The 16,258-nt window shown below is 50.1% G+C and overlaps 3 protein-coding genes across 3 annotated transcripts; all 3 read right to left on the bottom strand.

Moving 5' to 3' along the window:
* Positions 1 to 2,553: 2,553 nt before the first annotated feature.
* Positions 2,554 to 7,105, bottom strand: LOC131084321 (acyl-coenzyme A thioesterase 5-like). Its single transcript, XM_058025682.1, has 3 exons — positions 6,496 to 7,105; positions 3,777 to 3,979; positions 2,554 to 3,135 (listed from the first exon to the last, which is right to left on the bottom strand). The coding sequence occupies exons 1-3, from the start codon at positions 7,103 to 7,105 to the stop codon at positions 2,554 to 2,556; spliced, it is 1,395 nt and encodes a 464-aa protein (XP_057881665.1).
* A 1,991-nt stretch (positions 7,106 to 9,096) lies between these two features.
* On the bottom strand, positions 9,097 to 12,671 carry LOC131084319 (acyl-coenzyme A thioesterase 1-like). Its single transcript, XM_058025678.1, has 2 exons — positions 12,582 to 12,671; positions 9,097 to 9,678 (listed from the first exon to the last, which is right to left on the bottom strand). Exons 1-2 carry the CDS (start codon positions 12,669 to 12,671, stop codon positions 9,097 to 9,099), a joined length of 672 nt encoding a protein of 223 aa, XP_057881661.1.
* A 735-nt stretch (positions 12,672 to 13,406) lies between these two features.
* Positions 13,407 to 15,278, bottom strand: RIOX1 (ribosomal oxygenase 1). Its single transcript, XM_058025677.1, has one exon. It carries the CDS (start codon positions 15,276 to 15,278, stop codon positions 13,449 to 13,451), a length of 1,830 nt encoding a protein of 609 aa, XP_057881660.1. The 3' UTR covers positions 13,407 to 13,448.
* Positions 15,279 to 16,258: the final 980 nt, after the last annotated feature.

The following is a 16,258-nucleotide window of genomic DNA, read 5'->3' as shown; positions in this document are numbered from 1 at the left end:
CCAGGAGCCTTCTTCTCCTTTTTAATGCCTTTATTAAAAGTGATCAGCTCAGGATTGGGCGGCTCGACGGTCTGCATCGTCCGTCGTCTCTCCCAAGCCGACTCAGAGGAGGAGAAGGTGCACAGCTCTGTCCACCAGAAGCAGAGGTGTGGATCAGAGCCTCTTAGGAGCCTTCAGGGCTTGATCCTATAAGATGAGCCCCTCCTACTCAGTCGGCCTGGTCTCACCGCCGGGGTCAACTCCCTTGGTCAGGGCGAGAGGGTCCGAAGGTGTTCCGCGTCTCTGCAGGCTCAGCACTCGGTTCCTCACGTCCAGACATCACTCCAGTCTCTCAGCTCTTAGGTGGCTCGTTGTTTTTGGGGTTTCTCCATGAGTTTGGAGATGGGGGTCCCACAAAGCATTCTGGTCTTGCGAGTCACTTTGCATAACCCCCCCCCACCTTCTCAGGTGTCTTCCCTATTCTGAGAAAGGTAAAACTTAGCTTCGGGCAAGGTCCCCACCCAGGAGAAGGGCCATTACCTCGCCCCAGCCAGGGCTTTTACTAATACAAAAACAATCATTAACGACAACGACCCGTGATTACAATAACAAAGGCCGCAGCCCAGCAGTAGTGGTAACTTTTAAAAACAAAAAAATATTAACCAAATTTTTGTTCATAACACTGCCGAGTCCTTGAAGCCCGTCTGGGCCTCGGCGAGCTCCTCGGTGTCTCACCGAGCTCTCCCGGGCCGGGCGGTGGCTGCGGGCAGGAGACGAGCCACCGAGCAAAATTGCAGTCGGAATTCACTGGAGGGAAGGGCCGGTGTGAGACAGATCGTACAGAGATGGGACAGGGAAGGGCCGGTGTGGGACAGACCGTACAGATGGGACAGCTCTGCACGGCACAGCCAAGGGGCCGCAGCTGGGGCCAGCTCCAGCCGAGACGGGGAGAAGCCACACCAGCACTCGCTCACCATTGCTTCTTGTCTCCTTGCCGGCTCTGCTTCTCTGTTCGTTACCTCAAGGCATGGGCAAGGTGGGTTATGTCTCCACCAGGCTCTGCCCGGCCTAGGCAGCTGCACAGCCAGGTGTGTTAGGAAGGATGGTCAGGGTGCTCAGGGATGCAGGAGCACTTTTTCAGACTATTTAGGTAGGTCAGGAAACATGTGGCTCTTCTAATAATGGATTGTGCTAGGATTTAAAAAACAGGGTCATTCCAGCCATCTTAGGCAGAGATGGATCTTCTGATCCGAAAGGAACTGCAGAGGGAGAGCTGTTTCCTGAAGCTCCCACTCTTCCTGGAAGATGCTGGCAGGGATGCCTCATGCTCTGAGCTCCTCATGCCTGTCTTAGAGGTGTGAAAGTAGAAGCATCTAAGGGAATTTTACATTGCCCTAATTGGAAATACTAAGTGTTCAGAGATATTGGGCACTGTTTCATTGACCATGGAAATTATCCTTTCTCTCCAAACAGGTGAGGTGTTCTGTCATCTAGCATTTGGGTATGTTGTCTGGTGTCCAGCCCTGAATGTGTGGCAACTATTCCTGTTGTTGAGAACAACACTCTGTGGCTTACACTATTGGATTTGATCATGGGCTTGACCACATGTGGGAGCAGATGCTAAGGGTCGTGGAGGCTTCAGCAAATTTCCTTCTCCTCCACGCTTGGTGACACAAGACCTGTGAAATAGAGTGAAGGTAAGGGGACTAAGTGTCCATCTTCTATGGTCTCCTGTTCCCACCTGGATAACCTTTGATCCCAAAGCTGCAAGCTTTCTTAAGCCTTCACCCTGGGATGAGAAGGTAGTCAAGCTGCAAACCCTGCTTCTAACCAAAGCACAGCAAAAGACTCATGGCTTTCAAATCTCAGTCTCTTTATTACAATTCTCATCCCAGTGACAAAGATTAAAATGCTCCACATCATGTAGGAGAAGATCAAAATGGCTGTAACTTCAACAGAAAGTTTTTTTGCATATCTTGGGGCCAGAAGTATCCATAAGCCAGAGCACTTCCTTTGGAAGGGAAGATGGAAAGAAGGCACAAAAGGCAAACAGCCTTTCCCAAGGCTTAACCAGAGAGAGCCCAGCATCCTGGCCATAGCAGCCATTCTTACACACTTCCAGCAGCACAGAGGTCAGAGATGTTTCCATTGCAATGACACAGTCACCAGAAGAGCAGTGAAATCTCTGCTCCAAAACTGTCATTAGAGACAATTAGTATGACCTGAGGATAACATATTCATGTAGAGACCACAGTGACATGGAAAGGACTGTCAAGTATTAAAGGAATAGAAACCACCCAAGAAACATAACTGTGCATTTTGCACATGACCTGTTTTATCAAAGACTAATGCAAAAACCACGGTTCCTTTTCTGGACACTTGAGCAAAAAGGTTGAGAGGGGGACAGAAAAGGCAAGCCCATTTATTTTCTGTGTTATGGATATGCAAAGGTATGAAAGATACTGCAGTTTTACTGGTACAGCTGTGACAAAGGTTTGACCTGATAACTGCAGTAGAATTTATCAGATCTGGTTGTTCAAAATTGTGTGTTACTTGCACATAATTTGTTGCACATTAGTTAACAATTAAATACTTTCTGAAAAATGCCTGGATCTGTGACCAAGCATGAACCTGAGCTTTAGAATAAGCCCTGAGCTCCCCACCCAGGGCTGCTCGCTTGTGAAAAACAGGGTGGCTTCCTATGTGGTACAAAGGGAAAAAGGGTGGGTCTATGCAGTGCCCTGTTCCAGGGTAGGAGAGGATCTGAAAATTTTTCTTCCCTTGAGCCTGCAGAAGCTTGCAGACTTCAGTAGCATGATACTCACTTTTGACAACACAGTCATCTTGGCCCACAATGAATAGAAGCTGTGCCTCACTTTTCTCTAGTGGGATCCGGCTTTGGTCGCCAGGAGCTTGAAAGGGATCCTCCATGGCATCAGAATAGTCAAGAAATTTGGAATTGGTGGCCTTGGCTTTGTGTTGATGTAAGGTGACAGTGGGGATGATTTTACCTTTGTAAGAGAGAGGAATCGCTGTAACAGCAACAGGGGCATTGAGGGAAGCAACAGCCAAGATGTTCTTCAGGAAGGCAGCCATGGCAAGGGACACTTCGGCTCCTTTGGAGAAACCAAGCAGGCCAACCCCTGGACCCTTCACCTGGGAGACAGGAGGAAATGCTCATCAGTGCTCAGCTGAAAAGCACAACAGCTGATTCACGGAGGGGAAGATTGTCTAATGCTGAGAGTTTCCAAAACCACATGAAGAAAGTCATGGCCAATGATTACTTTTCCTTCTGGGCAAATGACAGGCATACCCTCCCACACCCCCTGTACTTCCTCCTCACACTGTGCTTCAAACCACTCATATGCAGAATGTTCCTTGGTATTCCGAAACCAGCCAGGAGTGGGGAGACATGATTTCATCCATCTGGGGACAGCTTGTAGGTCACAGCTATGAATTATTAGTCTTATACCCTGGCAGATGCTCTTTACTTTTCACTCTTTAAACTGTAGGAGGACATTTGGTGGCAACTCATGAAGGCTTTCTCCCGCAACACTTCCCACTTGGTTACATCTGATCTGTCTCTTGTGATGTTGCTTTGTGATCTCTCTCCACCCCCCTTCCAGAGCACGTATACTTGCCCCTTCTCTTTCCTAGAACTCAGATACCCAAAATCCTTGCAAAGGCCAGCCCTGCCAGGTGAGTAATTCTGCAGCTTCCTCCAAAGATGACTTGAGCAAAGTGAGAGGACTTTACAGGAGCAGTTCCTGGAACCCAGAGCAAATGGGTGTTCCTACCTGTGGGTGCTGCAGCATATAGTTCACTGCCTCTTCAAAATATTCCAGGTGGAGTTCCTTTGGTTCCCGGGGCAGATCCTCAAATTGATAATAAGCCAGGGCGAGTGTGGTAAAGCCATGATTGGCCAGCAGGCTTGCTCTGGACTCCAAAAGACCTCCTCCAAGTCCATGTATATCAATGATCCCTGGAAAGGTGTCTTCTCCTGAAGCAAACAAGACAAAGATCATTGTTGCCTAAATTGCCTGAAATGACTCCTTTCAATGTTTCTGTGGTTTGGAATGCATCAAACGAGGTACAAAACAGGAATTGCAGAAAAGCTTCTTTTGGGGAAAAGGTGCTATCAGTCAGCTGTGCAGTGTCAGCACCTGAAAAAATTCTAGATTGTGTTGTAGAGGAAAAAAAAAGTGCAGGAGCAGAACCTCTTAGGTAAGGTGCAAACCTTTATTTGTTTTAGGAATCAGCAGTACTGTGCATTGTGCTTAGGGCCAACGGGAGGAGAGTCTTTGGTAAAAAAAATTTTGTTCCAAATTCTCCTCCTGTAAGCAGCCCTGTAACAACAAGCGCTTCATCTACCACTATAAAAATCCTCAAGGTATCATGGTTTGATAGATGCAATGCAAACTAGAAACTTTAAGCTTTTTTCTTTGTATTGTGGCTTTTTAATATTTGGGATCGCTTGAAAAGCTGTAAGTCACCCAAACCAGTATACTTTGTTTCTTTGCAAGTCATATCTGGCAGCAGTCAGTATCAAATTTTGCACAGGATGCCACAGGTACCTCAGTGGGTGATCAGCAGATATCTGGATCTTTCTTGGTCCAGGATGCTCTTTTCCTCATCCTGGGAGAATCCCAAACCTGTCCAGCCAGTGCAGGGAAAGAGAATGCTTTGCATGTTGCATTCCTCCAGCCTGATTGGTTTGGGGACTGCAATATGCAGGAAAGCTCCACAAGCCACAGGCCAGAGAAGGTGACCCTGGACCTGTTGGGAAGTGAAGAAGACCTAACTCACACCTACTTCTGGCTTCAGGAGAACCACGGGCCTGAGTGGGCTCATGCCTCCCACCCTCGGAGGATGCCTTTCTTCCACAGTCGCAGACCCTGCACCAGTGGCCTGTGCATCCGCAGATAAGGCTGCAGGTGGAAGGTGGGAATGTGTCGCAGAGGCGAGGAGAGAGAAAGCACAGCATCCGTTCACTCTCTACCTTGGCCCAAGGAGAGCTCTGCCATCAAAAGTGCTGCTGTGCTCTTCCTTCTGTGGCTGTTTGCACGCAGGCAACAGCACATCTACTGGCTCTTCACAGGCTCTGAGCACTCAGAGCAGTGGCTGTGGGGCCAGGGGACAGGAGTGCAGTTGCCTGTGGCCCATGGCCCAGCTGGCTCTGTGGACTTGCACTGAACAAGCCCAGAAAAGGTGGTACAGCTGAATAAGGCCATGGGGGTGCTCAAGGGAGGTGCAACAGTACTGTAGCAAAAGCCCTTTGAGCTCTCTGCCTCTGCATGGCCTTAGGTCATTTGCTGAGGAGTATCCAACTCCTCAGTCTGAATGTGGAGATGAGTGGTGTAGAGAGCAGGCTCGGGAAATGAACATCATTGTGAGGTACCTCAGTGCAGGACAATTTGAGTGTGGCGAAATCATGGTTGTGAAACACATCTCCAAATAGACCTGGCTACAGACTGAACTTGCAGTGTTGCTAAGTTGAAGCTTATTTGTGGTGGCAGTAGGATGGGGATAAATGCTTTTTATCCTGTGCCTAGGAAACAACTCGAAATGCCTATGAAACAATTCAAAGCACCAGGCAATGTGTGGCAAGGGCTTATAATTTTAAAACACAGGCAAGAGGTGGAGGTCAGGGGACTCGGAGGAAATGCACTAACATTTGATTTACTGAAAGTGCCTCAGCTCAGGGGAAGTGGGACATTTTGGAGATAAAGTGTACGCAGGTGGCTTCTTCCCTCTCCTGGTCAGCAGGAGGGGGTAGCGGTGAGGCAGAGGAGGGACTTCTGGCCTTGTTGTGGGCGGGATGCAAAGTCTGTGAAATCAGCCTGCCCACACCCTGGACTCTGGCAGGAAAGTCTTGGTGTAGCTGCCCAGAAGATGCTGGAGACAGGTGGTGTCTTGGGCAATCCTTACATCTCAGAAAGGTGCTCTGCACCTTTTCCGGAGCAATTAGATAATTGTCTTTTACTGCTTGAAAGATTTATTCCCTGTAAATGTTCTTGAGCCCCTCCTCTTCCCTCTTTCACAAACTGATGATGCTCACCCCAATATGGCGGGCCATGGTCACCAAATAGTTACTATAGTTGGGGGAGGAGGGAAAACCCCAACCCCACCCAGTGAGTAAGAATGTCTATGACTGTCACAGAGCCCTTCCCCACCACTGTATTCTGCAGCTTCTTGTCTAGCAGCTCTCAAGGCACGCTCACATTCACTTGCTGTGAATTTCTTCATGGTTGTTTTTTAGTTTGTTTTCTTTTTTTTTTTTAACCTCCAGCCCTGAGTAAGAATGGTTTTTCCTCTCCCTTCTGCAGCTGTGTCCTGGCAACGTGCATGGGCCGGTGAATTGGGAAGCATGGTCAGGCTGGTGAGTGGCATGGGAGGGGGAGGGAAGGATGGGGGAAAGGACATGGGGCTTTAATGGACTCCACAGAGGTCATGGAACAACTTTCACCAACACAATACCAGTTTAGAGAAAGCAGGGTGGCTGCAGTTGGTACTCACCGGGGGGCAGGAAAAGCGTCGCCCGGATCCTCCCTTGTCGCACCGGGATTCTCCGCACCCCGTCCCGCAGGAACGCCCGCTCGTGCTGCGCCTGGGCCAGGAGCCGCCCGTGGCGCTCGCCGTGGCCCTCAAACACCTCCAGCTGCAGGAGGAAGGGGCTCTGCACGTCCCGCTTTACCAGCCGCCAGAAAGGTTTCTCGGGCTGCAAAGCCCAGAGCAGCCCCATGGGCTCCAGGCCGGAGAAGCTGCCTCCCGGCAGCGCAGGACAGCGGGCGAGGTCCAGCTCGCCGTCGTCGCCCGCCTGGTAGCGGGCACTGGCCTGGAAGAGCTCTCTGGTCTCGTCCCGCAAGGACGTCCGCAGAGTGACCTGCTGCCGCGGGCCCAGGCCCTGCACGGCGATGGCCAGCGGCTGATCGAAGAGGCTGCGGGCGGCGGGCGACAGGCGGATGGAGGGGGCCATGGAGGAGAGTCCCTGGGCGGGGGCTGTCCCGGGGCTCCACGCGGGGCCGCCGCTCCGTGGGGCCGCAGGTGCGGGGCCGGGGCAGGGCAGCCGCCTCTGCCAGGCGCGGGAGCTGGCCCGGCACAGGGAGCGGGCACTGACCTGCCACATCACTCCGGAGTTGTCGAGTCCGCTGTCTGCATTCAAGTTGAGGCTTCTTTTATGAATGCAGCTTCCTACACACAGGCGGGGGTGGGGGGAATTTAAGCAGGAATGGTGTGGATCCACACGTGCTGGGAGATGCCAGATTTGCCTGGAGCCATTGCTGCATCCCTGCCAGCACCCACGGCAGGGCGGGATCATCACAGCCGATCCCCTGACACAGATGGAGCATCTCAGCTCAAAGAAGAGAAAGCTCCAGGGACACCTTATTGCCACCTTTCAGTACCTGAAGGAGGCCTGTAAGATGGAGACAAATTTGTTAGTAGAGCAATGGCTTTAAACTATAAGACTCATGATACAGATTAGACAGAAGGTAGAAGTTTTTTACAATGAGGGTAGTAAAACAATATCCCAGGTTGCCCAAAGAGGCAATGGATGTCCCATGCTTGGAAACATCCAAGACCAAGTTGGACAGGGCTCTGAGCAATCTGATCTAGTTGAAGATGTTCTTGCTTATTGCAGGGGGGGTAGGACTATATGATATTTAAGGTCCCTTTCAACCTGAACTATTCTATGATACTAAGATCTCCAAAAGGCTCTCTCCAGACACTTGTTGATGTGTAGTGTGCTTATCTGCTGTGGCCGAAGTTCTCTACAGCAGGCCTGCTGGACTGGACACATACACATTCCTCCTTCCTGGGTTTCTCCTGCAGGCTCTTTTTCCCTCAAACTCAGCCAAGCTGCAGGCCTGGGAACATCTCAGGCAGAGAGAGCCCCACCAGCCAGCACTATCTCCTGGCATCTCCTGAGACGTGCCATTTTGTGTGATGACAACACCTGGCATTGAAATGAGCTACTCCGAGACTTATGTTCCTCCCTCCCTCCTGCCCTATCACATTCCCTTCTAGCCCACGCTCAAAAAAAGTCTTATCCTTGCTAAGGCAGGCCCAGACGTATCAGACAGTGCTGCTGATAACATCTGTTATGAAACATGCTGGGCAGGGAAGGGCTACAATGGGGATGCCCAGGTGCTGAAACATGACAGGACTGAGAGGCAACTGCTGGCTCTGAGGTTTGCCCCAGTGTATCAAGCTGGCCTGGAGGACACCTGCAAAATGGAATACCCAGGACAGCTGGTTCAGCTTGCATGGGGGGATGGTGTTCACAAAGGAGGTGGCAGCCCTCCAGGTCTGACAGAAATGGTGCTCCCTGGCCCCTGGTTTTGTCCTTGCAAAGCAGTTGTTGGGTGCTGGTGGCAGTTCATGATACACAGGTGTTTTGGAGTGTGTGACTTCTCTGCTGAGGAGGACAGGAGGCCCTCAAGGCCTTTCCACCAACAGGGCCCTTGATCTACCCTAGGATGGGAGAGTGGTCAAGATGCAAAACCTGCTTACACCAAAGCACAACAAATGAATACACGGCTTTCAAATTTTAGACTCTTTATTGCAATTCTCATCCCAATAACAAAGAAGGCAAACAGTCTTTCCCAAGGCTTAACCAGAGAGAGCCCAGCATCCTGGCCATAGCAGCCATTCTTACACACTTCCAGCAGCACAGAGGTCAGAGACGTTTCCATTGCAATGACACAGTCACCAGAAGAGCAGTGAAATCTCTGCTCCAAAACTGTCATTAGAGACAATTAGTATGACCTGAGGATAGCATATTCATGTAGAGACCACAGTGACATGGAAAGGACTGTCAAGTATTAGAGTAATAGAAACACCCAAGAAACATAACTGTGCATTTTGCACATGACCTGTTTTATCAAAGACTAATGCAAAAACCACCATTCCTTTTCTGGACACTTGAGCAAAAAGGTTGAGAGGGGGACAGAAAAGGCAAGCCCATTTATTTTCTATGTTATGGATATGCAAAGGTATGAAAGATACTGCAGTTTTACTGGTACAGCTGTGACAAAGGTTTGACCTGATAAATGTAGTAGAATTTATCAGACCTGGTTGTTCAAAATTGTGTGTTACTTGCACATTATTTGTTGCAAATTAGTTAACAATTAAATACTTTTTGAAAAATGCCTGGATCTGTGACCAAGCATGAACCTGAGCTTTAGAATAAGCCCTGAGCTCCCCACCCAGGGCTGCTCGCTTGTGAAAAACAGGGTGGCTTCCTATGTGGTACAAAGGGAAAAAGGGTGGGTCTATGCAGTGCCCTGTTCCAGGGTAGGAGAGGATCTGAAAATTTTTCTTCCCTTGAGCCTGCAGAAGCTTGCAGACTTCAGTAGCATGATACTCACTTTTGACAACACAGTCATCTTGGCCCACAATGAATAGAAGCTGTGCCTCACTTTTCTCTAGTGGGATCCGGCTTTGGTCGCCAGGAGCTTGAAAGGGATCCTCCATGGCATCAGAATAGTCAAGAAATTTGGAGTTGGTGGCCTTGGCTTTGTGTTGATGTAAGGTGACAGTGGGGATGATTTTACCTTTGTAAGAGAGAGGAATCGCTGTAACAGCAACAGGGGCATTGAGGGAAGCAACAGCCAAGATGTTCTTCAGGAAGGCAGCCATGGCAAGGGACACTTCAGCTCCTTTGGAGAAACCAAGCAGGCCAACCCCTGGACCCTTCACCTGGGAGACAGGAGGAAATGCTCATCAGTGCTCAGCTGAAAAGATTCACGGAGGGGAAGATTGTCTAATGCTGAGAGTTTGCAAAGCTACACAAAGAATGTGACAGCAATATTTACTTTTTCTTTTGAACAAATGACAGGCATCTCCTACACAATTTTTTTTTTTCTATTGTATGTAAAACATTCTCTTATGATAGCCAAGAGAGAACAAGAACAATGACACTATTTGAACTCTGGTTGCAAGAGAAAAATAAGATTATTTAGAGCTAATGTAGAAACGTTTTGGTAGTGGGAGGCAGTAAGAGATCAAGGTTCCCCCATATTTGACAGGGACAGTTTCAGCCATCTCAGAGATGTACCTAATGCTGCTCAAAGATGAGGAAGAGGTGGTTTTAATTTTCTTTTTATATCTCTCTGTCTACTCTGTTATTTACTGGCAATAAATTAAATTATTCTTCTCTAAGTCAAGTCTGTTTTGCCAGTGATGTTGGCCAAAATATTGTTGAATTATTCCCTGTCCTTATCTTGATCTGTAAGGTTTCTCTTCTTAGTTTCTCCACCTCTCCTGTTGCTAAAGAGGATTGAAAGAGTGGCTTGGCAGATATCCAACACCCAGCCAAGGACAACCTCCCACAGCTGGCTACCACTAAAGGTTCACATGTGGGCATGTGGTGACAATTCATGAAAGCTGCTTCAAAAAATGCGGGTGTCTCCCCTCCACAATGCAGGTGTCTTCTCAGTCACTCTGAGATTGTGGTATCTGAATAGTACCCATGCTCTGAATAGTACCAGTGCATATCTGTTGATCCTTCCCCTTTCCTAGGTGAGCATTCTGGCAGGTGCTAGCTAAACCAGATGAGTATTTCTGCATCTTTCTCGAAAGAGGCAAAGTGACAGGCACGTGTGGGACTGCCGACTCCCCTCCCCACTTTTTGTGCCCCATATAGATGTCGTGAAACTCAATGGTCCTTGTGTCCTTCAAAAAGATGCTGTTCCTGTGCCCCAAGGGTCTGATTATGAGAGCAAATAAATGCTTATTCTCTCAAAACTCTCCTGTCCTGCTCAGCTTCGCTTGGAAAAATTGGTGGATATGTTCCCTGTATCTTCATTTGTGTTTCTGCACTGCTTGGAAGCCCATGAAGGGACCATCAGCATGGTCCTTGCCTTACAGCATGCAGAACATTCCCCTCCAATAGCCACGGTGTTGTGACCTCTGGAGGACACGACACTGCCCCAGGCCTTTGGTGCCTGTGCTGCCTGCACAGAACCCAAGCCCTACAGGAAACTCAGCCAGCTCTTCCTTACGGAGACCACAGGCAGCTCCCACCCAGGACCTGAGGTAACACAGCTTATGTGGCCCTGCCCTAATTGAACAGTGCAGAAAGATATTCCCTTGCAAACATTGTTTCTCTTTGACTGTAGGTATGCTACATAGAGCTGTTTCCTTATACAAGAATCTTACAACACCTTAAAAGACTGAAAGGAGATGAAGCAAAGTGAAAATTTTCCAGGATAGAAATCCATTTTAATTTAGATGAAATGTACATTTTTGAGTTGAGTCTGTGGTTAGAAATCGTAGTTATTTAGCCAGACTGCAAGGCCTAAGCTCAGTGAAGTTACTTCAGCAAAGGACAGACATAAAGGGGGGGAGACAGAAGATGGTAGAGAGTGACAGGGACTGCTGTAAGGGCAGGTCAACCTGACCTCGGAATTCTTTCTGATAAAAGGGAACTAGCGGTAAATGTCACAAGAAATCCATAAAAATGAATATGTATGAACCTATTGTATGCATATGTATTTGAGAGAGAGATAAAAAGAGACCCGAAGTTCTCAGAGGCACACATGCCTTTTTTGAGGAGAGCAATCTCCGCATGCGTCCAGCGCTGTAATAAACATACCAAGCTTTACAACTTTGACAAAGTTGTGGGGTTTTCTTCTTTTCTCCGCAAAACAGAGACAATCTCTGCTATGAACCACATCTGTGTGACATGGGGAAATGCTTCTTTGCTTGGGGTTCTCAGCATCCAAAGGGATGTAAGATTAGCGTTAGCTATAATACATGGCATTTTTAGATACCTTACAAAATATGCTTTTCTTACTGGGATCATAATGAACCACCACCTCCTAGTCAAAAAAATTTGGTATACTCTGCAGGTCTCAGCAAGAAATAGCTTTCTGCAGAAAGAGCAATTAAGAAAAGAGAAACTTTGTGCCTAGCTAGTCCTGTGTAAATCTGTGAGGAGTACCTGTTAGGTGTCCTAAGTCCATGCAGTTTCCAGAGTCCAGGGAAAGGAAAAGCTAAGGAGATTTCATGCTGTCTTTGGTCAGCATTAAAATGCTCAAAACAGACATGGGAGTGCTTGCAGCCATCGCAGAAAGAGCGGCATGAGCTCCTGGTGCAGCTCTGCAGCACAGCCCCAAGCAACAAAGCTGCAGTGCTGGTGCCTGTGGTTGCACATAGAGCACACAGAGCAACCCAGGAAGGGCACCACTGAGACAGGAGATATTTACCAGGGACATAAATGGTGCGGTAAGGATGGCTGGTGAGGATGAATAGACAGGGGGTCAGAGGATGAGTTTGGCAACAGCATTTCTGTCCAGCCACTAGCGCTTCACAGAGCCAAGAGGCCCAAGGGCACCCCAGCGTGATCTTGTGCAATTTTATGCAGCTCAACTTTCAAGATTTAGCAAAAGCATACAGGCAAAAGAGGGAGGAAAGGCTGGCAGTGTTCCAAGTATGGGATCTTGGAGGACATACTGTACACTTACATCCCAAACAGCTGAGCGTATGGGTGCCGTCTTGCAACACCTGGATAACCCAACAGCTCAGAGGAGCACAGGGCAATGCACCCTGCTCACTGTGAGCATAGCTTCAGGAGGCTTTAAAGACAGAATATCTCTCACCTGGCGACTGCTGTGATAAAAGAGCATTGTGGAAAAATGTTTCAGAGGTTTGCCAGTATTTATGGGGACTGACCTCACAGCCAGGCGCATATTCGTGTGGTCCTAAAATGAAACTTTTTCACCCAGCACAAAAAATCCCCAAACATATTGGAAGGCACCCCACTTGCCTTGAAAGGACCAATAATTTCATTGCTAAAGGCTGCTGTGGGGAAGCCAGGGGGGGAAGATATTTTATCTGTATTACTGGACTGAAAAGGAAGCAAACAAACCTGAAGCATTTCAAACGCAACAGATCACGTTTGCCTGAGAAAATCTTACTGCATCATTCAGTAGGGGCAGAGCCACACAGGTGGGTGCGATTGCTCAAACTGAGTGGGAGCTGCATACAGGCTCCTCTTTTAGGAAGTGTAAATGTGTGACCAAGGGATCTTTACAACACAGCATGGGCCTGAAGGCCACACCATATATGCAGGATAGGCACACAGAATGGTGACCATTACCAAATATGCCTATGAACAGTATTTCCTGCATGCAGCTGAGCAGACTGCTTTAAAATACTCTGAAAACATGACGATGACTACAAGAAAGTTCACAACCTCCCTGAAGTTACCTAGGGTGTAATAACATGGCTGGTGAAAAGAAGATAACAAATTCTCTTCTCTAGGCACTCAGCCATGCAGAATTGCTCCTAGAGCAGATACTTATTTTATTCAGAACATTTGATTTCTCTACCCACAACACAGACCTTCTACCCCCAGAGGAGATGAAGAGACCTGAACTGCTGATTCATATCTAGCAGACGGAAGGCAAGACCAAGACAGAACGTTTTCTAAACAAGTGTACTTTTATTTTGTGAAAAAATAAGGGTTAGATTTTTGCCAGAGGCTTCTTTGTAGTCAGAATACCTTTCTCAAACAGAAGCGTAGCTAGAGAAATCTTTTCCTCCAAGGTTTCACAGGGAAGGTTAGCCACACTTACATAATTTGGATAGGAAGACAGAAGAAATTCTATACTGTCTGTATATTCAGGATCTAGCTCAAGGAACTTGGGCTCTTCCTTATGATACACTCTTGAGTTTTCTGTAGTGTAGTACAGCATCACACCTGCTTCTTCATTACACAGTCTAACAATGCCATGACGGAGCAGGCGTACTTCGGTGTCTTTTGTTATCAGAATATCAACATTGCAGGGGCCTCCATCTTGCCACCGGGCCGGGAAGCCATAGACACTCTGTGCCTTTTCACTTTGTGTGAGCACTGGAGGGAGACAGTCATGAAGAAACGACTTGGCTCTCTGATCCACAGCAGCATCGATGGGTGCATAGTCAACAAGTTTCTTTATCAGGCTCTGCACCTTCTCCACAAAGGCCGTTCGCCGAGCATCGACTGTGTCAGAGTTGGCGACCCCCATATACTGCAGGTAGTCCATGGGAAGTCCCCGTCGGTACTCCACGTCTTCCTCCAGGGCCATCTGCAGGGCAGCTGGGAGGAGCTTCTCCAGAAAGTCCCCCCAGGAATTCCTCTGGTAGGAAGACACAGTGATGTGGAGTGAATGTGCATCAGGGAGACAATCACCCTGGTGGATAAAGCCCCGGGGGAAGTACAGCAGGTCTCCAGGCTCCAGCACAGTCTCCAGCACAGGCTCACCGAGTTCAGCCTGCGTGAGGTTTGCGCTGGAGAACTGGGGCAGCACCTCAGCATCTGTTCGGGGCCTGTAGACACGCCAGTGCTTCTTCCCCTCCAGCTGCAGCACGAAGGCCTCGATGTCATCATAGTGGGGGGCAAAGCCCTGCGTACCCGGGGGCGTGAGGTAGGTGTTCGCCCCTGCCATGCTGCCAAACTGCTCCTGCAGGATGGAGAGGAAGTGCCAGACGGTAGAGGAGAAGGCCTGCGGGCAGAGGAGGCGCAGGGAGCAGCCGTTCTGGTAGAAGTCCCACACGACAGCGGGCAGGGCTCTGCCGGAGGGGTTGTGCGTCTCCCGCACTCCCTCGGCATAGCTGGTCACATCCAGGTGGGTGCCGAAGTGAACCTCTCCTCCTCGCAAGGCGGCGTCGAAGTCGGCCGTGGAGAAGAGCCCCGCGTAGTAGCCGGGGTCGCCCCGCCGCAGCAGCAGCGGCGCCCGTTCCCAGTGCCGCCCCAGGAACTCCGCCGGCGCCACCGGAGCCAGCAGCCAGCGGAAGAGCTCGGCGGCCCGCTGCCGGCTGTCCTCCAGCCGCGCCAGTCGCCGCAGTAGCCCCGACACACCGCCGCCGTCCTGCCCGGCCGGCCGCGGGCCGCCTGGCATCGCCTTGGGGCCACCACGCGGTTTCGCGTCAGGCCCGGCGTCCGTCGCCTCCGGCCGAGGATCCACGGGGACCTCCACGGGGACCTCCACGGGGGCCTCTACGGGGGCCTCTACGGGGAGCTCCACGGGCGCCACCACGGGGAGCTCCACGGGGAGCTCCACGGGGAGCTCCACGGGGGCCTCCTCGGGGAGCTCCACGCGGCTCGGGGGCGCGGCGGGCGGCGGCGCCTCCGGCTCCGAGCCGCCGCCTCCCGCCCGGCCGCGCCTCGGGCGGGCCTTGGCCCGCTTGCGACCCGCGGGCAGCGGGGCCCCGCGGCGGCGCCGCTCCATCCGCCCGGCCCCCGCCATCCGGCGGTACACGGCGAGCGCCGAGAGCCGCCCCAACTCACGTTGCTCCACCACCATGGCCGCCATGGCTCCCCGCCCCGCGCCACCGCTTCCGCCGGGAGCGCCCCGGGCACGGGATGGAGCCCGTCCCCGCCTGTCCCCGCCCCCGTCTGCCGCCGGAAGGACGCGTTCTGTGGGTGCCTGTGGTGCAGCGTGGAACAGAATGTCTTGTCTTTTGTCATCTCCGCCGCTTAAAATGTGCTGGGTATATTTGCTTCCCCCGCCCTGCGGAAGAAAAAGAGAGGCGATTCGCCTTGGTACGATGCAGGTCTGTTCTGTGGCTGGGAAGCTTCGTTCTGGAAGTACGCTCTAAGCAGTACGTTCAGAAAGTTGTGTTTTGTCTGAAGGCGTACGGTAAAGATATGCTTTTAGACAGCCTGGAATTACTTTGTAACCTAATGAGTCTAGATGAGCTAACACTTATTTCATAATGTGTTGCACACGGAGTAGCAACCCAAATTAAATGGAGCTAATTCTTGTGTGCCATCCCCCTCCCCTTTTCTTGTGCTTCTGATGGTGATAGCAGCTGAAAGGCTGTCATCTCAAAAGGATCCCAAAAACCCCAAAAGACGGTCCTGTCACATAGTGTTTTTTGGTTTGTTGGTGTCTTTTTTTTTTTCCCCCCAAATCCATTCACTGTCTAATAACCTGGGCAGACCTTTGTTTCTCTCTGTTTCTCTCCGAGGCTTCCCAGAAGGCCAGCGTTAGTGGTGCTGGGCAGCCTGAGGGCTGCTCTGCTCTTCCAGAGGCTGCAGCTTCCTACAGGGGTAGAACAAGACTCTGCTTGAGGCAGAGGTAGGGGTTTTTATTGACAGACTTACATTTTTGATCAAGATACAAGCTTCAGTTGAAGAAATTCACTGTGCAGTACTTTTGTGAGAAGAATCTTTGATGAACTGCAGTAATTCATGGGAATGAATTTTGCATGAGAATTTCATCTCCAGAGGCTGCTGTGAGTCTAAAGCATTTAACTGCAGCAATTACCCAAGTGTGCCCAGGAACCCTCT

The sequence above is a fragment of the Melospiza georgiana genome, chromosome 6 (assembly GCF_028018845.1).
Source record: "Melospiza georgiana isolate bMelGeo1 chromosome 6, bMelGeo1.pri, whole genome shotgun sequence".
Lineage (NCBI taxonomy): Eukaryota > Metazoa > Chordata > Aves > Passeriformes > Passerellidae > Melospiza > Melospiza georgiana.
This window is presented reverse-complemented; position numbering and strand designations above follow the sequence as displayed.